The 25,159-nt window shown below is 39.1% G+C and overlaps 2 protein-coding genes across 2 annotated transcripts in view; both read right to left on the reverse strand.

Annotated features, from left to right (window-relative positions):
* LOC111227081 (cytoplasmic phosphatidylinositol transfer protein 1-like) overlaps nucleotides 1–25,159 on the reverse strand; it is a 47,202-nt gene that overhangs the window by 19,744 nt on the left and 2,299 nt on the right. The gene's annotated exons all lie outside the window — the stretch shown is intronic.
* LOC111227082 (H-2 class II histocompatibility antigen, A-Q alpha chain-like) lies at nucleotides 11,190–13,096 on the reverse strand. The gene is made up of 4 exons (XM_022752470.1): nucleotides 13,012–13,096; nucleotides 12,593–12,838; nucleotides 12,183–12,464; nucleotides 11,190–12,034 (listed from the first exon to the last, which is right to left on the reverse strand). Exons 1-4 carry the CDS (start codon nucleotides 13,064–13,066, stop codon nucleotides 11,892–11,894), a joined length of 726 nt encoding a protein of 241 aa, XP_022608191.1. The 5' UTR covers nucleotides 13,067–13,096; the 3' UTR covers nucleotides 11,190–11,891.

The following is a 25,159-nucleotide window of genomic DNA, read 5'->3' on the forward strand; positions in this document are numbered from 1 at the left end:
CTCTCACTGGGATCCTCTCTAAAGACAGTAGAGCCATCAGACAGGTTTATGGCTGACAGCAAAGAGAAAGGTGTTGTTTTTTTTTTCTCTTCTACATTTCTCTTCCACCTGTCATTTGATTAATCTGCATTCTTAATCACTTCATTTTTTCAATTTCCTTCTGTCGTATTTCTTTTTATCCTCACTCCACCTCCACTTTCCCCCTCATTCAACATTCTCCTTTATGAGCTCCTCACTCTGCCTTCAAACTTTGCTGTTACCTCATTATGTTGTATTTGTTAAAGACACAAACAATTCAGTCACTGTTGCACTGGACAAGTAATGGCAGTGTATCATCATTACACAGTGGCGCTACTCTTAGTAGTACTTATTACAGGAGTTTTAGAGCTAAAAGACCACTTTAAAGAGCGACACTGGCAGGGTGAGCTGACCCAAGAAAAATGCTGAAACCAAAATCACACCTTTGATTTTGGTCCTCTTTTTTCTTTTCTTTCAATTCCTCTGGGAAATCTGAAAGAATAGTTGGACATTTTGGAAAATGCGTTTATTTGCTTTTCTGGTGGAGAATTATAGGAGATCAATACCACTCTCATTTCTGTTGAATATGAAGTTACAGCCAGCAGTTCTGTTAGCTTAGCTTCGCACAAAGACTGGGAGCAAGAAATAGTCTGGCAGATAAACCACCATCAAATGGTTGTTTTTAAGCTTAGTTTTTGTATGGACTAAGCAAAGGAAAGTCTTAATCAGAGAGCTTTAGACGTGCTTGTAGACAGATATTGATAAATTTGGACAGAGCCAGGCTGCCTGCTTTCTCCTGTTTCCAGTCTTTTTCTAAGATAAGATAAGAGTTTACACTTTATTATCCTAAAGGGAAGCTAACCTAGTAACCTAGTATTACACCTCGTGTAAATACACAGATAATGCCAATTTTTTTTCTCTTAACTACACCTATATTCTACTCTATAAATAATGCAAATTCCCCCCGTGGGATTCATAAAGTTCATCTTATCTTACTGACTCTAGACCTATATTTTAAGAACAATCAAAAAAAATAACAAACAAAAAAGCCAGAATTATGCCTCTGTACGTGTTATGAAGCTACGCATAGAACGGTTTTATCTGTAATTGTAGGTTGCAGAGGCTCGTTGGAGAGCAGATGTGCTTATCTTCCGAATCTCAATACGCACCACGTGGACCTGTGAAACAAAGACGACAATGACCATGAATACACTACATCCAAGTATAGATCAAACAGCCAAGTGAAAGTATCCAAGCAACCCCTGTGCACAGTCATCTAAGTGCAGCCCATAGAATAATTCCACTTTCGCTCTCAATAAGCATTTTTCCCAAAATGTTGCACTTTTCCTCTAACAAGGGGATAATAACAATGTAACAATGATATGACAGTATCAATTTAACTAAGTAGTGGCAGCAATGTTCTGGTTACATTTAAATGTAGTCCCCCACAAATGGGAATTAATGAAACACATCTGTACACATGTACGGAAATTGTGAGGGATTTCTCCAACAAAAAAAGACAAAAAAAAAACAAAGATATATGCTGGTTGCCATTTATATATGCATTTGAGTCACCATTGATATATAAAATGTAAAATACTATTTAACGATGAAAGCACTGAGCCTATTTTGTGAGTAAAACTCTCTTCTGGCTCTCTGTTCTAACACAACAGCAGGTGGTGGAGAGCTGTGGTCATTGTGCTACAGCCAAGGAGTGTGTTAGTGTGAGTGTACGATAAGAATCCTGACAGAACACACACACACACACACACATTCACACACACATACACACACACTTACGCATATGAGACAATACCCGGCTAAGATGTAATTAAAATTCAACCACAGACAGTAAGTAATTACTGCCTTGAGTGATAAGTATTCTTGGATAATTGACTGTGTTCCTGTTGAGATAAATAGCTTCTGCGTTTTGATGTCCATTTTAGGCTGTGTGTGTGTGTGTGTGTGTGTGTGTGTGCTTCTGTGTGTGTGTGTGTGCTTCTGTGTTTGTGTGTGAATGAGTGAGAGAAAGCAAAGGAGAAGGAAAGATCTATATCTCTGTGCACACATAAAAACCAGGCAGATGATCTTTATCTAACCCAGTGCTAACACAAAGATGATCAATAAAGTTTCATATTATTATTACAATGATTGTCCCATTTCATGCGACAATCATTGCTTAATCATTTACACGTGAAATGTTCAATTCCTTTACAATATATTGATATACACTGAGCATCATTAGTACCTGAGAACAAAATGCAATATGTGTATGAGTCTGAGTTGTTCCTCACAAAATACCATCATTTATCATATCTCTGTGAAATCCATCCATATTGTTTTATCTCATCTGCCCATATGGTGGATGAATTATTTTACATCAGACAGCGCACACGAATATAAACACCCTGCCTGTCACAGCAGATGCACACAAACAGTGGAAAAAAGGAAATATAATGGAGACATATTTATTTATGCTGGCAAAGGTTAATCCTAATTTATCCAACCATATGCTAACAAACGTATTCCAAAACCTGGACCTGAAATATGTATTTGGAATGAATAATACTGCAGCAGCAAATGATTCTTTAAAAAAAAAAACATCATTTGACTACATATGGTTGATGGTCACATATGGACGTGCAGGTGCACAGCACACATGTCGATAAATTCAGCTGCAATAAACTGTTGTAAAATCTTGCAGCAGATGAAGCACACAAACACACACTGCAACCCACTGTGCCTTCGGGCTATGAGAGAGGGCTACGTCCATTCTCAAAGACTTGATGAAACAAACCAGCATCCTGTTAAACAGTGAACTGCTAGACATCACGCAACAGATCACAGAACGCCATTAAAAATATCATCAGCCGGCCATACACTGCCATAAATGACATTTTGCTGCAGGGCAAAGCTGTAGCAGTGGGGTGGGAGTCCCACAGGGGATATCTGTCATTAACGTTTAATTTGGTTGAGGTTGTGATGGACATTACTGTGACAATGCTCCTCATGTCCAACTTACAGAGGGAAGTTAAAGTGAAGAGTGGAGCCTGTGAGAAAGAGACACAGCTATCTGTACATCAGGCACATCTTTTGTCGAGTATGAATTAAACTTTCCTGAAATAAGTGATCTAGAACTGCTCCCTGCCTGACCTCAGGAGTCAACTCAATTTGAAAGCAGACAACAGAGATATGAAAGGAGGCCTGCTGGGAAATGTTTATGTGTAAAACTTATTGAGGTGTTCAAGGTGGAGTCAGAGCTCACCTCGCGTCAAACAGAGTGACACCTCACCGACCCACACAGACTGAATGAGAGAGGACCATACCAGCACAACATGCGTTTTTCTGTGTATCTGTTGTCACTGTTATCGCAAGTTTTTCAGACAACTAGGGGATTAAAGCAAAGAGTCAACTAAAGTAGATTAGGAGTTGATAACTCGTAGCTGATAGATCACATCAGATTTGGTGTTGGGAGTTTTTATGTGATGATATTCATTAAGATACCAATCCTTTGGTATCACACAGATATTCTGTATATCTATAAGAGATGTTGATTACTAGATGAACATGACCAAGACAATGAAACCAATTTCTATAACTCCTGTCTACGCTGAACACTTCCTTCCAACCAAAGAGTACTTCCTTAAATCCTTAACTCGGACAAGGCTGCCTCACTTTATAAAAAATATTTCAGTCTCAATCTCTAAAACTGTAAGGACTAAAGAGCAAGAACACACACCAAACTCTGCTGTCTCAGCAGAAACGTGGGGATGCTGCTGAGAGAGAGTGCAGTATGACCGACTGTATTTGCTCCATTTGTGCCGATTCAGCAAAATGTGAAGGTGAGCGTTAACTCACCTGTAATAGTATGATAAATTCATATGCCATAGTAGTGACACAGGTGATGTAGGATGATGCCAGGGAGTGCAGACTGCTAGGGGAAGCAATGTGTCTCTGTGGCAGCTCAACACTAAAGTGTGCTGTGCCACACAAATGGACAATTGTCTTTTGTAATCCCGTGGCCTCACTTGGGTATTCAGTCATTCAGTCCAGCAGCCAAGAGAAATTGAGAGTGACAGGTCTGAGAGCAAGATAACTGTAATAATAATGTCAGTGCCTTTTCTTCAGGAAGAACAGGAGGTTCGGGTTCCACCCAAGAGGCTCAGAGTATTCCTTTCGCATTTTGAATTGTGGTAGACTGCTAACTCAGGTCAAACCAAATTGAAAGGTAGACTCTAGACTCTTTGTAGTGTCAGAAATCTATTGCAAGAATTCATTATGCAGCAGCTGATTAAAAAAAAAAATGTTCTAGCAAGCCAGTGCAAGACATATACAGACGTAGTTAACTGTGCCTTTATCAGTGCAGTTTAACTACAAAAGAAGACAAAATCTAATGGATGGTTGGCTAATTATTTTTTGTGCTTTCTTAAAAGGAAAACTCAAGGTAAAGTTTGAGGTCAGAATGGGAAACATAAACAGCTGTTGTGCCGTCACATTAGGGGACCTTGAGGACCTGATATATGACAAATTGTCGAACTACCACTTCTTTGGTGAATAACAGCAATATTAACATTTGTATTATTTTAATATGAACTTCTCAGTACACTGGAGGTGAATGGAATTTGTGGAAATCAAAATGAACCTCACTGGATGTAATTTCAACTCAATATAGTTGTGGAAACATGTAAAATGTCATTATGATGGATGGATAGAAGTGGATCTTAAAGCAGCCCTGATCTGCACAGAGAGGTTTTCTTGAAGACACCTCCCAGGAGCAAAAGAGCATGTTACATAAACTTTGTGAACGACGTGTGGAGGGGTGTAACTTATTAATACTGATCGCTGGAGGTGGGAGAGAGCACTCTCCTGTCGTGTCTCCCTCTCTACCCGTTTTCCTGCTCTCTTCCTCTCCCACCCGTCTTCTCATCCTGCGTTTCTGCAGTGTCTGAGGTCACTGAACCAAAGATTACATAACATCAAGATCACTCACTACGGATCACTCCACTATGCATCATCTTTACTCCCTGCCTGGCCGCACACTGGGTGGCCTGCTGGAGTGATGCGTTTATATGCATGCACGTATAACAGTGGGAGAAAAAGAGTGAGGAGAGAACGATGGGAGAGGATTGCAGTGAGGTGTCAAAGGGAGTTAAAATAAGAGAACAAAAAGAAGGCCATGCTGCTGAAGAGGGATGTTGACAGACTGTTGAGACAGGACTTCATTGAGGATAGGTCTGTCTCTCTCTATCCTTTTCTCTCTCTTCCTTTTCTTCTCATTTGGCTCTTGTCTTCATGAGCCATGCTTGAGAGCATCGTTATATAATGAAATTAAAGCAATGCACCCTTTTACCAGAACACCATTATTATTTCAAACTCCATAATTACACCTTTGACTAAATCAAGGTTCTTTCTTATCATGCAACATTCCTGTATAGTAAGGCAATTATTTTTATTATGACATATTTTTATTATTATTAAATCATCATTATGCATGTTCAGGTGTAAGTTTGTATGAAATTTGAGTAATGGACATTGGGTTGTCTTTAGGTTGACATTCGTTCTCTTTTAGTGAAATGTCTCAACACGCATTGGATGGATTTTCATGAAATGCGGTACCAATGCTAACACACTCCGATAAGATGGTAAAAATGTTCAACATTATGCTTGGGATGAGACACAACGGATCCATTTTAGCAGTTAGCACGGCGGCTAGCAGGTCACTGCTTCTTCTAACTGTGTGTGTGCTCAGTGCATGTGATGACATTGCTCCCTGCAGTTGCGTGTGTGTCCTCTTAGAAAGGCCAACTTGGCTGGCAGTGTAAAAGGAATCAATTACCTTTTTTTAACGTTTATTTCTAGTTTTGTCTTTCTGAAATTTGCATGAGCAAGTTGAGTTTTTGGCATTTGGTATATGATGTTAACCTGTTGACACCGTGTGATGTTTGTTGACTTATTTACTGAGATACTAAAGTGCCTTAAGTGTTCTACTGATGAGTAGAGCCTGGAAGATGTGATCGTTTTTTGTGTAATGTGAGAAGAGGGTGAACTCTTCTCACATTAATAATGATAATAATTTTTAATTTATTTAACACTTTTCTAAACCCAGGTTACAAGATGCTTCACACAAGGAAGCAACTTGAAGAGTTGGAGACAACAGTGAAAGAGGGAAACACAGTGATCAAGAGAAACTGGTTCACAGCTTGAATGAATGACTGCTGCGTGTTGCCAAAATATTTTGATTGAATGCTGATACTGGATTAAATCCATTTCCTCATACAAGCCATAGAAGTACAGAGCACACATAAAAACACATTCTAAACAGGTGGATCGTGAAGTGGGACATGTATTAGCAGCAATGCTGATCTTTTGATTGATGCCATTTGTGCCACAAACACATGCATGTGGAGTCACATCACATACATACTGTTTCCCCTCAGTTTGATGCTGTACTGATGTGCAGTCGACTGCGACTTAAGAATCATTTACTCCAACAGCAATACACCATATACATCTACAATGTGTCCATCTCTCACATTCTTCACCTCCACTTTTTCAAAGAACTAAGCCTTGTGTAAGAACCAGGTGGATTTTTTTTTTATAGCCAGTTGTTTGATAAACAAGTCTCCCTCAGTGTTACATAAGCCTTTTGTCCCCTCTGTAGAGTTTCTGGAGTGTTTCAGTACGACTTGAATTTAAGGTTGCTTGGGGAAAACCATCTCATTTATTATGCATAGAGTAAGCACAGTGTTCTTCTTACAGCCCTGCTGCGATAGAGGGAGATGGGGGGGGGGAGTAAGCACGGAAAGCAGAGCAAGAGCGGAAGAATGAGAGAGAAAAAGGAATGACAACAAGTGTTATCTTGGTTTGGTCTTGCATACAATATCAGCCTCTACATCTGCTCTTTACTACCTCAAATTTCCCTGCCTTAGTGGAGCCAGATGTAAGCTGGGAAAGCTGTGCATACGCACTGCTGATGGGAAAGGGCAAGGTGAAGGCTCAACACAGACGAAGAAGCAATTGCAAAAAGAAAAGCCTGTTACAAACCTAAGAAGTTGACATGATGATAATTAAGACGGAGCTTCACAAGCTGTTACACATGGAAAGCCGCTATCTCTCCCTCTCTCTCTCTCTGCAGTGTGCATATGAATATGAATAGAGAGCAGCTATGAAAGATGTGTAGGGAAACTTTGGTTTATTTCTGCTATAGAGCAATTCTGTGGAAGAAACAAAAGGTGGTTATGGAGCTAATATATTTGCAGATGTAAGGCTTTTCTGTTTTTCTGTGTTGTGAGTTGTGAGGTACTGGAATTACCAGTGTAATTTTAATGATCTCAGTTTAAAAGTGCTGTATGGAAAGCTTGGTTCAAAGCAAAAAAAACACAACGGATACTTTTGCCATTTTTTGATGGATGACTGACGATTCAAATACGCAATCTGTCTTTGATTTGTATCTATGATTTGTATTATATTATTGCATTTTACTCTACTGAGATAAAGATGGAACAACTATGCTGACAACCAAGGATCTCTGGTTGGGCAGCAATACCTGTGCCAAAACAGGTCCTCATTGTTGTGTAGTCACACACTTTATTCAGATTTCATACAGCAAAGCTGACTAACCGATGCACTTGATAGCAATAATTAGAAAGATAGCTATTGAACAGCTTTTGAGGAATTCTTTCTGTTTCAGAGTTTTCCTACAGGACATGTAGCAAACCAAAAGTAGACAGAACTACATAGAGTTCTGCACACAGTGTAAATGTGCTTTTTCGTCAAGACAGTGCACTGCTGAGCCAGATCAGTGTGACACGATGTCAATATTTGTCTCTATGATAAAAATGACAATACTGGTTTACTACAAACAAATGCTGTCATCCCAAATCATCAATCATCAAGGTTGTAAAAAAAATCAACTCATTTACTCAAATAGAATTCCCCCATATGCTTTATATTATGTGATAGTGTAAACAGGTTGACATAAACCAGTAGATGCATTGTTAAAAATGTATATGGATTTACAATCAAATATTACAATTACAATCAACTTCAATAGCACTTGCACCGACTTTCATCATCACTTTTTCATCAGTTTACATTTCTAATTTAAGTGAAAATCAACAGTAAATTTAAACAACAATTAATCATTATGAACAATTATCAAAATAATACAGCTCTGATGATTGTTTTTTGTAATTATATATGATAGCAATTGCTTCTCCCTTATCTTTCCTATTCATCCACACTTCTAATGCCATCTTAGAGGTGGCATCAGTAAAATCAAGTCATCAGAGTCACCCCGATCATTAGCTATTCTCCCTGAGTATCAACAACACAGATGTCCACGCAGCAGAGAGGCCTATTTAAGCATCTATCTCCAATCATTGCTAATGCTGCTGCTAGCCCTCCTCACTGGCTGACCACCCACCACCCCAGCGTTATAGTGTACATACTTATGTTATACAATTTAAGTTCATGCTGCTACTAGCATACGATGTTTGTTTTTTTTTTCTGCAAACTGTAGTTCACTGGCAAGTGAATTTCATGCATAAGCTAAAAAGCACCACATACCACATGAGGCATCATCCTACAGTGACTTTGTGTTGAGAATTGTGACTGCCAGCCCTAACTTTTTCAGAGCCCCACGTTCAGACCATCATGGATGGTATGTGCCAATAATACTGGGTTTTTATTCAACTTCTAAGTCAGTCAAGCTGCAGGGAGGTCTGCCTCAGGCATTGATCTGTTAAAATGGGGATAAAAACAAATATTTAACACAGTTGCAGATGTATAACACAATGCTGAAATTTGTTACATTTACAATCAATTAACTCTAAAATGATCTTATCTTCACCTTGGCGGAGAGTCATGTATGCGGCAGACTTTTTCTTGTAGTAGATGAATCCAGAGCTCACGATAACAAAACCAAGCATCATTCCACACAGTCCCACAACAATTTTAATCCACTCTACCACAGGAAGGGAGGGATCTAAAATTGTGAGAAAGAGAGGCTTTCATTTATGCATCGTACATTTTCTTATGATTTGTATGATTTTCAACACTGTGGCAAACTTACCCCAGACCTCAAGCGCTGGTTCAGAGAGGCTGAAGTGTTCGACCATGCAGGTAATTTTTTCTCCTGGAGACGGGGTGTACGCCATGTAGGAATGAATCTGGTAGTACCAATCCCCATCAGGCAGCACATCAGAAGAACTGATTCCTGAGGTCATTGCCTGCCCATTCTGCAACCATGTTACTCGTATTTGTTTTGGATAAAAATTATAGGCACTGCACACAAGCATGGCAGGGTGTCTATTACTAGACTTCTTCACTGATTTCAGCTTGATAGTGGGTGATGCAACTGTAATTTCATCTGAAAAAAACAAAACAAGTAATAAAAAGTAAAGTAAGAAAAGTAATTAAAAAAACAAAACATCAGTACACCTTTTCTGATTCTGCAAAAGTCTGAATATAGAGTAGAGTACAGTAGCACTCAAGGGTATAAATACCATACAATACAATACTACCAAAATATTGTAGTATTGTAATGTATTTTATGCTATATTCTGTGTACTTAAATTCTCACTTTTCATGGCAAATATTTTGACTTGTCAAAGTAGAAAAAACACAGGTGTAAGTAATACAGTTAACAATGGCTGCATAAGTTCCACCTAGACTTTTCCTGCTTTGACAAGTCAAAATGCCTGATGTGAAAAGGGTTTATTTGCACCTCAGACTTCATTTAGTGCATGCGATTTGAAGTAATCTTGAGAAGAAAATGCACTTACCAAATTTTTGGATGAATCCTATGTTGTCTGTACATAACACTTTCTTTTCAAATTCCCTCTGTATTCTATCAAGTGGATTGTTCCGATTTTTTACTATCTCTACGGAATAGGCTGTGAACCCGGTCCAGTTGCCTCTAGTGCTATTGAACTCCATCATCAATTTCTTGTTATAGAGATTCGTGACTATATACTCTACTTCTTCAAAGTCTCGATCATTGAATATACAACATGCTTGGAACTGTGAATAATTTCCATCTGAGAAAACTGTAATAAAAAGGAGAGAAATTTATTAATGTTAAATGAATTACTATAATAATCACAAAAACCTTTTTACTGGTGCATGCAAGTAGAAGAGTGATGTAACTCACCTGGACTGAAAAGAGAGAAAACCACAAAAAGCCACAAAAAAAGAAAATGAATTTGCATGTTGTCCCACGAGGAGGAAACTACAAGAACAAAGCTGCTCTGATGTGCGGCAGTCGGAGATAAATGCGGCACTGACATGTCAAGAAAATGAAAGAATGCACTCGCCCTTTTGCTCAGTTGAAACTCCCTCTCTCTATTACATTATCGACAGAAGTTAATACTGATTATTCCTGCCTGGTTGGTGTCACTGATTACAATCACTATTGTTGTTTTATGTTTCATTTATGTTTTATCAAAAATCCATTCCATGGTTTAGGATAGCAGTTCTTTGTATGAAGGATCTTCCAGTTGTAATAAAAGTTTAATAAAAGTGTGTAGCAAGACAAAAATAACACAACACCACATACAGACAAAGAAAGACACAAGCAAGAAATTGAAATGAAAAAGAAAAAGAATAAAAATAATCCGAGAGACAACAGGAAGTTGGAAATCAAACAAACTTTAAACAAAAACTGTTCAACACTGAACTGGAAATCAGCAGAGGGAGGTCAGAATGGGGAAATATGTCAATGGTGTAATAAATAAATATCTGTGAAATAAAGAGACCTTACAGTATTCCAGTTACAGATCAAACGGGTATGATCAATTTCATCCCCATAAACAAAAAATTCTACAAATATATAACTATCAGAAATGAACAGTTAGAATAATTTTCTCAAGAGAGAAAGCTCTTAGAAATTGTTCTGAGGTGGCAAAACTTTAATTCAAAACAACCTCAAAGTTCTTGGCAATAAGAAGTGGACAGCTGACTAAGCTTGCAGGTAAAGTGCTCGCAAGGTATGAGACCAAACAGGAATAACTCACACGCAGTCATTTAGCAGGAGGAAATAAGAGGTTAAATATCTTCCTCCTGGTCCACTGCTGGTTTCAGATCATGCCAGTAAGGTTTGTAAATGTTGCAAAAACTGAACTTTCTTAAAATGACTGATCACAGTGAAAATTACTGTACTTTGCCTTTATTTTCTCTCAAATGATTTCATGCAAGACACAAGTTTACATTCTTCATCCACATCCATGTTTGCTTGTTGGTCTTCAGAGTATTTTTCAGAAATATACAGTAGTGCAAAACCTTTACCAATCATCTCCACTATTAGAGGCAGCCCAACTCTGTCATGAGTCAAAGCACCTAAATGATCACTGTGATGGATTATATATCTGTAGAAGGTTTAAAATTCTGACAACGTTCAAATAGTGCTACAATGATTTGACCATATGTAAATATTGCATATACTGCAGACTCAGGCATATGACCCAAAGTAGAACCTTGTGGGACTTGTTAGAGAGAACTTGTCGATCTTCATTGTAAGGTTTGTAATTCAAGCATAACACGTTATATACACTCACATACACACAACATACATATCTATGACACAGTGGCAATCGTGTGCCTTTATTTATTAAGAAAAAATAAATGATAAAAAAATACTTCAATTAAACAAGTGACAACACAAATAAAAAAGACAAACCTGGATTATGTCACGCTTTAAAAGACAGTACAGAAGAGAATTACAATTCAGTGAATTACAGATGTGCGTGACTCAGATTGATTCATGTACATGTTTGTGTATTTTGGGCATTTTTGAGAAGGGAAAGACATGAAATGAATGTCAGTGGCTGGAAACAAACCAAGGACGATGTGATCACAATGCTGTGGCATCTATCTTAGCCACCAGCGTCCATAATGCCCTGATATTGGTTTCCTTTCACAAAAAAGAAAGTTCCTGCAGCAAATCCAAGAAGTCCAAGACTCAGGCCAAGTCCACAGAAGACGGCTGGACCAATACTAATCTCATCTGTGTCAACCTCTGGGGAATACAAGAAAAAAACTATTTTTAATCTTAAATTAAAAACCCAAACCTTGAAGTGATTTCAGAATTTATTAATTCCTTCATTTCTATCAGGCGAGTCAAGAGAAAATTAAGACACTATAATATTAAGATTCTTGGTTCTTACCCCAGAACATGGTCTGAGGCCTCTCCATTGACTCATGTTCCACAGTGCAGCTGTAGATGTCTCCTTCTTGTGGGACAAAGTTCAGGTATGAGAAAACATAAAATGTCCCATCGTGATTAGCTAAGCATTTGATGACAGGATACTCCACTGCTACTTCTATATCATTTTTGGTCCACTTTATGTTGATGCGTGGAGGAAAGAAATGGTTGATGAAGCAGATGAGAGTGTTTTCTTCCTCTTTTATCACTTCATCTCTGGGGTAGATGAGGATTTCTGGGGCCTCTGAGGGTTAAATGAACAAAGGTTAGTTTTCTTTTGCTTCTTTATGTTTTTGTAAAAACAGTATTAAATGGATGCAGTGTATTTGTCAAAAGCAGACAGTGAACGTCACCCTGTTGAGTATCAGTTACCTTTAGTCTTTGTTGCAGCTGACTCGTCTGGTTTCCATCTCTGCACATCGCTCTTGCATGCAAATTGATAATGTATTGCATATTTGTAAGCCCAGGGAACATGCAAAAACATAGGGACTCTACTATCCCAAATGACTTCTCCTTTTTTAAAGTCTACATAGTAGACTTTGTCACCATCCAGTGTCACAGATATGTGATTATCACCTGACTCAAAGCATCCTCTGCTGAGACAAAGTTCACGACTTCCTACGAAAATGTAACAATCCATAAATCAATTCAGCAACATCTGTTGATACTATGACACACATTACTAACAAGTTCATAAAAAGATTTACAAATAAACATTCATTCACACGTGTCTTTGGGTTTTTTTACATTCAAGTTAAAAGATGCAACAGAAGAGAAATAGCCATACTTACTTTGTGCATAGATGCAAACTGCACCTGAGAAAGCAAGTATAATTTTAAAGTACATATCTCTCGGTCTGCGCCGTGTTAGTGTGCAACGATAGCTGTCTTGTTCTTTGTGGTCAGTCATCAACAAATATGAGACTTATCAAGGTCGGCTGTGTTAGAAGCAACCTTCCTCATTCCTAACAAAATGGAGCACAAGGGGAAATCCACGAGACTTGTTGAATACCTTTCATTGAGAAACTTACTTAGATACTGTATCAATACTTTTTTTTTTTTTACATTTTGTATTTTATCCCATACAAATGCAGCCATTAACAGTGGCCACAGCTACTACTACCCCAACTGAGTAACAACAGGGGAAAAAAACAGTTGTAAGATAAAACATGAAGTTTTGTGTTTGGCTTCTTCCTTATGCTTTGACTCTCTTCACATCCTCATAGTTTCGCAGCTCCGTTGTGTGGCAGTTTCCTCCTTCAGAACAGTAGCAAGTCAAGATCATATTTCATATATTTCCATGTTTGTCTATTTCGATTATTAAATTGTTTTCCTATACTATATATACTATATATACTATATATAATCACTCAATTTGATGATGATGTGTTATTATAACTGAGGTCAGTTTTTTTTAACAAGACACTTCGATTTTTTATCAAGAGATTAGAGTAGTCAAAGCAAGTTCCATTTAGTTCTTTTCATTAATGACAATGTGAAAGCAGTTCTATATTTTCAAAATGATGAAAGAATAATTATGATAAATAATTTAGGCCTAGTCGTGCAGTCCTTTTTCATTTAAGTGCAGGGCACATCACAATATGGCGCGGCTAATTGGGCCTCAGACGCTGCAATCTGATCGATGGTAATGACAGAAGTAGGGTTGCTCACTGAGGTTCATGGACACTGAAACACTTCCTTTCACAGCTGGAGGCAGGAAGCTGTACAGGAGGCACCCAAGGGAGAACACTGCACAGTATGGGTAGCAGCTCAGACAGGTGAGCTAAAGCAAGAGCCATCTGTATCTACACTTGTGGGAAATGATTGTATTCATTATTATTATTTATATTAATGTACCAAAAGCAGAGCTCGGGGAAAAAATTCAACAACCAAATAGCGCTGAAAGCAGCTCTTGGAAAAAGTCCCATCACAAAAATTTGGAGAACAGAGAATAACTTCAGATCAGTGAGGTCTGCTGAAAAGCAAGAGACGCCACAAGGAGAAAGAAGAGGATCATGCTGCTGGCCACCTGCACCCATGGCACTGACTAGCTGCCTGGAAACAGTGAGTCAGAGAAAACCAGGCAGGCTCAAATACACATGAGCATTTTTTTTTTTTTTTTTTTCTTAACACAATAAGCGTTTGTGAAAACATAAAAGGAATGACATACCAGGGGAAGAATGCCGTAATCACCTCATATTCCACAAGAAGAGAGGGTTTTCGTTCCTCGGTGGGCAATATAAAAAAAAAAAAAAAAAGATTTGTCATGTAAAAGCTTGTTCCAACTACTTTCCAACTCTTTGTACACATGTTCACCCACATGAGTTAAGTCAAAGATTTTTCGCCGACTCTCTATCTTTGTTTGTTTCTCTCTGCCAATTGTCCGAGTGATGCATCTTTGTCACAGGAACCATTTTCGAAAAGGTCACGTTTACTCGTTCATGGAGATAAAGAGAGGGATTGCTTTTTGTCTTCTCTTCTTGTTTGCTGTTGCTTCAGTACAAAAACAGTAGATATTCAGTATCAGGTCCAAACACTCGATGCAGGTTTGCTCAAGCTGCTGAATTTGATGTAACTTGATGCTTTATCTGATCATTTTAATTGCAGCAGTTCTACACACTTTCATGTGTGTTCTCTATGACGCCGGTGACATTCGGAAGAAAGGAAACTGGGTGACTTGATAGGAAAGTCCTTGTGTGATTGCGTGTTTCAAAGGTCGTGTTCGGATCGACGTTAGCGCTGCATGAAAAAATGCAGTCACCTCATTCATTTAAATGACCATCCATCAGCGCAGCTGGTTGTGCTAAAGCTGAAAGCTGTGGTGGGAAAATACAGGCTTGTCCCACAAAACAGGTTGAACCAGGTTCAAAGCAATGCAATCCGGCAAAATGCTGCATTAGCCACACATTTCTGGTGGTTACTGTTTTTTTTTTGTTGTTGTTTTTTTACTGTTTATTGTAAATATTTTTTACTGTCATCAGCACAATGAAAGATACTACATGTAGTGATAACTTCCCAGAGTTGTAAAATCCTGACTTTGACTATTATAAACTATTATTTACAGTGTTTTGATGTTTGATAAGTGGGTCTGTTACTGGATCATATTTCACGCTTCAGTAGTACATCAAGCAGCACGCCCCGACTAACACAGACACTTGCTGTGTTTCAACACAGGGTTGATTTCAGTCTTAATGCCTGATGAAAGACATGAGCCACTGATTTTGAGTCACTCATCAAGGGAGATTTGCTTGTCGAATCTGAATCCTTGGCTGTTGAATCCCGTTCCAAATCTTTTCAAGCAGTTTGTTTAGTGAAGGATCAGGAAGACATCTGTTAATTAAAACTAGCCGTTTTTATTTCACTCAGTGCAGTAGCAAAACAATTTGTGTTTTTTGGTGTAACAAAAGTTAAACTTGATTTTTCTGAATTTCTTTTTCTAATCATGTTGATAACGCAATTGGTCATTTTCAGAAGCCATAAACGTGAAAATAATATATATTCTTCTTTATCATTCAAGGAAAATCAATTGAATAAATCATTGATGTGCTGAGCACTCATCTATCAAAGATGCCAGAAGTTCTTACTTGTTGGACAGAACATACTGTATTTGAACAAAGAACTCTGCAATTGTTTTGTTGCCTTTGGAACATTTAAGCCGGTCCACCATGTTTGTTGTTGACAACAGAGTTGGTGAGTTATAGTCCTTTTTTAACTTTGCTGAAGCCTGTAGTGTCAGACAGAGAGGCACAAAAGTCTAACCAAACAGAGAACATGAATGAAAGATTTGATAAGGGATTAACTGGCCACGAAGCTTAACAAATCCTGATCTTTTACCAACTGGAACCGGATCCAAAATGGAACCATCTATAGGAACACACACACACACACACACACACACACACACACACACACACACACACACACACACACACACACACACACACACGCCAGCACCAATAAAGTCATGGTAGGCACACGTAAATATAACACAGACCATCTGTTGTGTTGAAGGTTCCATTACCATATTGAAGCACTGAACTTTTTCTAGCTACATAGTCGCAGTCCCATGTTCAACAGCTGTTCACCAGATTCTCAGGTCTTTCAAAACACATTAAAAATCATTAAAAATGTGTGAATATTGTAATTTAAATACTTTAATAAGAGGTGACAATTTAAAAGATTCTCTTGCTCTGTTGTTTATTAGGAAAACCAAACAGCTGTGTGGGTCGATTGGGTTAAAATCTACTCTACACACACAGACACACACACACACACACACACAGACCCTGACACACATGTTCTTAATACGCACACACAGAGGGCCACTTCATCATCAAAGAGGATTTCTAATCAGCTGTGAGCTGCTGTTGTTCCTATAGCAACTAGGGGCACTTGTACCTGTTATTCTAGTATGCACATCATGTATCTGTGCATACACCCACATACTGTAGATGGACGTGTGTGTGTGTGTGTGTGTGTGTGTGTGTGTGTGTGTGTGTGTGTGTGTGTGTGTGTGTGTGTGTGTGTGTGTGGATGAGAAGACGACCGTTTTTGCTTTGAAGCAGCACTTTGACCCACTGTGGCGTTGGTACAGTGACTACAGAGCCATGTGTGAGAAGGTTAATGGCACATGCAAAGAGAACTGTAAGTTAAACATGTTAATCACATCTTGCTGATGATCAGGTTGGCAGCTGATTGGATTTATACCAGTGTGGTATGGAATGAACATCTCCTAGTTACCCTCTGAAAGCAAACCCTTACAAAGGATCAGGTGGTTATTATGGGGCTGGCTCACTGACTGATGGGTCAAATCTCTTTTGCTAAAGGAAACATTTTGATTTGGGGTGCATGCATTTGTTCCCCACCACGAGCAGAATAAGCCTGCTGCGATGATTAGTGTGTGCATCAGTGTGAATTTTAAAAGGACGGTAGAAAGTAATGTGCAAATGCAGATCTGAGAGTCCAAATTTAAATCTATACTGGACATTTTTGTGTTTGCAAACTGAAACTTCCAAAGCTGGAATTAATGCTCCTCCAGGCTGCGCACAGTCAAAACACGCGGGTGTCGTTTGCTTGTGTGTGTTTTTTATATATACTGGGGGGATAATAGTGTGTGATAGATGATACTGTAAATGTGTCCAGTAGGATGCAGTGTCACGTTTACCAAATCGTAGCGAAAACAAAGGAACCAGAAAACAGAAATCAATTTCACCACAATGACAGTGTAATATCTGAGAAACTAACATGAAAGAAATTGGATTTATCAACATAAATGGACTGGACAATGACAAGATGGGCAGTGAAAACTTCCCAAGAGAGGAAGATTGAAAGCTGAATGTGAGACTGACTTTCTTATTAAGATGGATGTTTTCTTGAAGTTAGAAGTTGTATTTTTAGCTCGGTAAATTTAGCAACCTCCCTGCGTGAATCAGGGTAATTTTGAAAATGGAAAATGACACGTCACTTCCTATTATCATATAGAGTCTGATTACATATACAATTCATCACTAGCCAGAGTGCACAATGTGTCCTTATACATTGTGATCACATTATAGTGTGGCATGCCCAGCTGTTCCCCTTCCCATGCTGCATCTCTCCTGACACCTGTCCCATAACTCTATTGACACATTCACAGTGTGTCAGCAGAGCTTCTATTCTCAGTAACCATTGTGTCTCCTTGTTTAGACAGGATGCTGACAGTAAATAAGGTTTAGTGGCACAGGAAGAGAGGAGGTGGGTCATGGGCAGAAATGGAGGGACAGACAATTAAGAGTTTCCTGTTCTGCTCAGGTGAATGATGTTAGCTTCCCATTAAGCTGCAGCCTGCTCTGTAGCACACAAACACGCACGCGTTGTTCACACCAGTGCTGTCGAAGCAAGTTTGATTCATCCACGGCACAACAAATTAAATAGAAAAAAACGACACTTAACATCCCTACAAACTCAGTTTATGTGGACATGATTTATTATTTAACTTGCAATTCCTGTCATGATGCGAGCAAGTGATCATAAAAATTTAATGTAATGCTGAAGAGATATGTAGCCAGTGTGTGACAGTGCTCGAATGTCATGTCCAGGTCCTTACTGTCCAAGTCTGAAGACTTCGGTATCTCCAACATATCTGGTTCAAAAAACATAAATGCAATGATGAGGTTTTAGCCTCACTGGACCCTTACATAACAAGCTACATTCAGATACCAGGGTATGGCTGTATTCCCAGCAGAGGACAGTTACTTAAAGAAATAGTCTCTCTTTTGGGAAACTCAGTCTTGCTGTGAGTTAGACAATAACTCAGATTAGCACTAAGACTGGAAAGAGGGGGAAACGGCTAACCACTGTCCAAAAGGTAACAAAACTCAGAAAATCCAAAAAGCAGGCCAAAGTCTGGAACAGGAGAACGAGGAAACTTCAGAGAGACTGAAGAGAAGCACGGGGGAACACCTGGGAAACACAGCAGACAAACTGACAAAGACACAGGGAAAGACAGGGACTTAAATACATAAGGGAGGCAAAGGTAATTGGAAATACATCAGGGTGGTGCAGACAAGTGAAGCATCCAGACATACAGGTTAAATAATTTGAAATAATAAACAAATCCGAGTCCAAATATACAGTGTCCTATGGGTGCAGATTATAGCAGAGGCACGAGCAAAGTATGCAGAGTTGATCTGAATTAATTAGTCTATTAATCTTTTTCAGCAACGTTCTGCAGGTGAATCATTCCACTAGATACAGCAATACATCAATGAGGCTGCGATTTCCTGGAATCAAAAGCGATGTACCCAGGTTCTTATGAAGCTACAATGTGTGCAAGTGGTGTGTATATGTGTGCAAAGGACTATTTAAAAACGTGCCATTGCTTTCTCTAATGCTGCACAACCTCTGTTTGAAGCTCAGCGCTGCAATGTATGGATTTTCACACAAACAGCCGGAGGCAGCAGCAACAGGGCACAACAGATGTCAGCCTTTGGCATGACACGGGCTGAGTCGCTGACGTAATGAGAGATTTCAGTTCATTTTCAGGAAAACGCATCAGTGATTCATTGACGTTGGATGGAACAAGGGTCGTGTTTCATTGCGAAAAACTGCACTTAGCTGTGCTATTCAAGTATATACCAGAACCCAAAGACCATCTACGCACTGCTGTTGTAAGCACCGCTGTTCGCTGCTTATCGCTAATGTGTTTTTCATTAGTTTCTTCACCTGGTTTATCTCCTTGGTGATCTGTTTGTCATTTATTTAACAGTTATTTATTTGTTCCAACGTAGCATCATAGTCCTCCATTATCTAGTCCTCTGTTGAAGGGTAGGTAGGTAGGATGTGTGGATGGATAGGCGTCATGTAGTGTTATCATCCACTTTGTCTGTTTGATTCTCCCTCTCTACACTTTCAAGCAGCTACACATGTAGATATAAAAAGATAAAGGGCAAAAGATGAAGGTCTAAAAATAATACATAGCTTTGGTATTTATAAATATTCTTCTTTGGCTCGGGATAATTTGTCAAATTTCAAAGGTTCTTAAAGTGCCAGTTGTGTCTTTGTTTGGATTTCTATTCTCTTTGCCTCTGCCATATCACCCTGTTAATCGCTATGTTTGACTTTCACTCTTCCCATCTCACCTGCCTTTGTGTATACCCTTTATCAACTGTGCACCTTAAATTAATAAACATGCACTATGTCCACTGAGTTCAAGTCAATATTAAAGGCTTCTTTGTATCCAGCTAGGCTAAATCACATGTTTAAATGCTTTGCTTGTGTCATGGAGACAAAGGCACAGACTCTCTCTCTGCCCCTCAGGACTCTTTCATTTCTCACCTGTCCATTTGTCACCCCTGTTCCCACAACCTCCAGTCACCGGACCAACTGTTGCTGCACTGCTCTTAATTTAGTCCTCAGCTCTCTACTATAAACAGAAAACTGTTGACCTTCTATGTTTACCAGATCATTAATGTTGCTACGTAGCCATTGCTGTTGGGCCATTTCTGCCTGCTTGTTTGTTCCAATATGTAACCTTGCCACGCAATCTCAGTGAATTTTCTTGAAAACTTTATTCTGCCTGCCTTATATCCATGTGAAACTGAGGCTTTCAACATGGGGTATATCAGGCATGTTTACTCTCCACTGTAGGTGATTTATTCCACCAAGTTATATTTAAGATTACTAAAATGTGATTTGGAAGGTTGAGGTTAGAGTCTGGGGATCCTTGTGTGCAATCAGTTCTTCTACTTCTGCATTGTATTCCCACACAAACCATTTACAGGTGAAGTCAGAAAAAGCTGTTATTGCCTATTAAATCTGTAATGTTCTCTTTAACTGTGTAGTTGAAAAATCTGGAATTGTAAAAAGTCTGCTGGTTAAAATGTGAAGTGAGAGAAAGAGAGAGAAACATAAAGACAGATTTATATCAAGTGCCAGGCAGACCAAAGACACAAACACAGTATATGTAGGCATCGAGTATGCGACTGTATTTCCAGCTCTCACTCTTCTCTATAATACTTCTGTGGTGCCACTGCTTCACTCATCCAGCGCACCAAAAATCTGAAACCCCTAGCCCACCAACTCAACGGAGGATCACAAAACACGCAAACACAAACACAGTCATGCATTAAAATTATACATTTTTTATAGCAATCTGGAGACATATTGCATGAATTGCATGAATTGCCTGAAATTGCCCATTGTTCCCCAAAAGATCTGCCAACCACAATTAAATGCAATGATGAATGTAATGCTAGTGTTGCAAGACCCCAGAATGATGCAACCAAACTCTGAAAGAAAGGTTCTCAGCTGGAGAAGTGCAGAAAATTAGCTTTTATAGAGTAGCCATAGTCTGAGACAAAGAGTGCAAGTGCAACCTTGAGAATACCACCAGGGTTTCAATTATCCTCACAGTGGGAACTCATTCATTGTTGTCCTATGAGACAGCAGGCTGGCAGCTGGATAACCACAGAAGTCAAGCAAATGGAAGCAATTCAAGTAATGGTATGCAAATAAATAACCAGATAGACTGCAGGTAGGGAAATGACTGATCACTATCAGCAACAACCAGTGGTGAAACGTAAAAACGCCATATAGAATCGACTGTTGTTAAAAGCGCACACTGATTATAGACAATTGAACCCAGTCCAACAGAGAAAGAAACTAATACAACCTGTTATTGGAAAACATAAAGCTAAATCCAATCCAATGGGAATCAGCAAGGGAGTGGCATGTACTCTGCATCAGCACTCACTGAGCAGGTCACATATAGTTCCGAAAAAATATTTGTATCTTATAACAGCTGACTCGAAGTGCTGAACTATGATGGGTGATGGGTCTGTTACTTTGACATTTTTCTTATGATGTTCTTCCACATCATGGAGAGGTAGCATCAGAAGTGGTCTTCAGAGATCTGGAGATACAGTAGCTTCAACCCTAGCACTGACTGTGTAATTAAACTCCATTCTGATTTAGACTGCCATTATTAAAAGACGATGGGAGACAGACGCTTCTCCTGTCTTTTTAACAGAGCAAAGATGATGTCACTGTCCCTTGAACCCATGCTCAAGAGCTCATTACTCAGGAGCTGATCAAGCAAGCAGTCAGAGTTATTCAACTGCTGTTCAGGTGCAGGAAAAGACACTCTCCATTCTTTAACCAGTGAATGGTTAATTAATTGCAGAATAATCTGTATGGTAATTGATGAGCTATAGTGAAAGCTCTGCTCAGTGTAATCTGAAAATGAATGTCAGGGTGAAGCTTTTATAACTGTATCTACTGAAGTGTAGCTACAGTAGAGTTGTGCATACTGAAGATAATAGTAATTTATCCTTGTGGGAAAACTAGTTCACAGAACACTAGCTTTGAGGCATATTAGAAAAAAATATGTGGAATAAGAACAATAAATTTGAAGAGAACAATTGACAGATATATTGGACTCTGATTTGCATTTTGTTAAATATGCCTTTTTGATTTTGTGATAGAAAAGATACCATTCGTTGGCAATTTGTTTCCACTAGTCGTTTTTCGTTTTTATATCCCAGTAACTTTTTAAATACACGTTGTAGAGAATTAGGAAGTCTGAGACTGCGATTATGAGCTTTAACTCCATTTTGTTTAAAGTGCATTCACTGTGCTTCAGTTTTGTCTTGCCTGGCTGTTGCTCACACTGCATAAGTGGATATTTGCATAAAGTTGAACCTTTTGAACGTGTTGAGCTCAGTGGGGGGTTGGGGATGGGGGCGTGCAGGGCTGCAAAACCATGTCTTGTTCACAATGAATATAGTGTATTTTGTATATTAAATTACTAGTCACAGTGTGGGAATGAAAACTGCCCTAATATTTGTGTAGCCTGCTCCGTGCACACAGATACAAATGCTTCAGAGAATCAGCTAGCTGCAAAACAATTACAGTGGCCACAACAAAATCATGCTGACTTAGGCAGACTCAGACAGTTACCCAAAGTGATCAATCACTTTCTCAACACACATGCACTCTCTCTCTCTTTCACTCTCCCTCTCTCTCTCTCTCACTCCCTCACTCTCTCTCTCCCTGGCTCATCGTTTGACGTCTGGCAGATTATCTGAGTGAGCATGTTTCTCTCCATCTGGTGTGTGTGAGCCAGGTCACTGTCTGGCTGAGCTACGAGCTCCTTGGGGAACAACGAAGGAACAGGCTTCTCAGTAGTCAGAGCACAGAGCCTCCACTCTGGGGACGTAAACAAGTTCTTGGGTCTGGGCCTGAATGTGCCGTGGGGCATCTCGGTATGCAGGAACACAAACAAACATATGGAACCCCCCCCCAGAGACTGGCCTTACACTGACTGGTTGATGTCACCTTAATCGAAACAGGTGTCCATCTTTGATACTGCAGTAGGACATGGAAGGTTGTTAGAAGCTTGGTATTATCAGTGCAAGGACTATGACTTCACAGGAGAATCCAGAGACCATTGAGAGCAAAAGCCATCTGCTTCCATCTATGACTACTTACTGTGCCCTCAAGTCCATATCTAAAAACTACATTTTTTTCGGATTTACAGATTTTTCATCCTTTTTTCAATTTCTTAATTTTGTCGATCTTAACTTGAAAACATTTTTTTCTGGCTAAAAAGGAAATGTGACACAGTGAGAGAAAGATGTGACAATGAATTCTATTTTCTGGCAGACTTTTGTTTTCCTCCTGTGGCTTCAAGATGACTGACATGATCACAAAGGATGTCAGCATTTGTTGAAAGGGTTTGCGCCTATCCTGTTACACTGTGACAGATACATCCTCTAGCCCCTCTCATTCATTCTGTTAGAGAGACCGAAATGTTTTCTGATCAGTGACAGGTTTATCAATGTGCACACTCAGAACAACTGAGACACCGAGAACAATGGGCCTCATTCTCCAACCATACACCAGAAATTCCTTCTTAAAACCCACTTATGGACCTTTTACGAAGATTCTGACATTCACCAATGTTTTCTTATTTGGGATTTGTTCTTAGGTAAGAACAGAATCTACGCATACTCAAGAGTACTCTTCAGCACATTTGATTGCTGACATGTTTGAGCAAAACAAGTGGTAATCGCGTTTTCTTCGGTTCTACAGTGACATAACAGGCCTATTATATTATTGAAATTGGCATTCATCAATCTAAGAACACAGGTGCGCACAATTCTGCTGTTTAAAAACACGTTCATGAATCTGACGTAGAGTTTTTTTAAGAACTTTCTTAAGAACGACTTTAAGAAAATACTTAAGAAGATATTGGTGAATGAGGCCCAATCAGCTCGGCCACAGTTTACCAACAGCACAACACAGACACTTTGATAAAACCACATTAGGCTTTCAGTTTACTGGATAGATAATGTAGCTCAGTAGCCATACCTGCCCTGAATCTCAAACATGAACCACAGAAACGTTCTGCACAGTATTAACAGAAACGTCTCTGCAACAAAACAGAGATTGTGAAGATCACTGCATATTTGTTGCATGATAGGAAAGAAACAAGTGCCACAGCTATATTTTAGATCAATATTTTATGTACTAGTCAACTGAATCGCACTTATGCCGTGACAAGATCATCAGGACAGTGTCTCCAATCTTTTTTCTCCGCCGTGCTCGAACTTAATCACCATTTGAAGATGACAGTCTCCTTAGAGGCCTGTTTAATACTGTTGACGATAAAATTCAGGCATCTTCGTGCAGAAAAGCTGTCCACTTCAGTTACACACTCGCACGTATCTGAAGAGGAGCCTGGTCCCCTCATGCTGTAATGCTATTCAAGGAGATTCTCCTTTGTGACTCCTATGATGTGTTGCATAAGCAGTGTATAAAATATAACCAGGACACCAAAGCACTAAACAATTCATTACTCATCATGAATCCGAGGAAAAATACAGTATACTCACTCTGAGATGAAGGAGTACATGGAAGTACAATATGTCATTTAGTCCAGATGACGGCACCAGTGAAAGATTCCATCGGTTGCGGGTGCTTCAATTTTAGGAAAGAGTAGTAAATTGTTTTCATTTTACTTTATGTCTGTATTAGAAAATCATTTTCTACCTGCAGCCAGAGAGATCCATCCACTCACATTTATCACATTTACTGTTTTGTCATCTCCAGTTGAGTTGACATATTTAAATGTGTCTGAGATCATATGTCTCTTACACACACACACACACACGAAATACTGATGATCACTGTGTGATTTATTTGTCTTTGTGTGTTTGGGCAATTACTGGCATGCTGCGAAAATGAATAGATTACAAATAATCATTTGTCAAATCAATGACATCAATAGATTGGGTTGGGCCCGATTATTATCATCACAACAACAGATGTGATAGCCTTTAGCTGGCCACAGAGGACAACACTGTCTTCCATCACCACTGGAGCGAAGCAAAATAGAGGATCCAATCAGTTTTAGGACAAGATGTGACAAAGCAGCATCCTGGTAATTATAAACATGAAA

Source organism: Seriola dumerili, unplaced genomic scaffold, assembly GCF_002260705.1.
Source record: "Seriola dumerili isolate Sdu_G_001 unplaced genomic scaffold, Sdu_1.0 BDQW01000169.1, whole genome shotgun sequence".
NCBI lineage: Eukaryota > Metazoa > Chordata > Actinopteri > Carangiformes > Carangidae > Seriola > Seriola dumerili.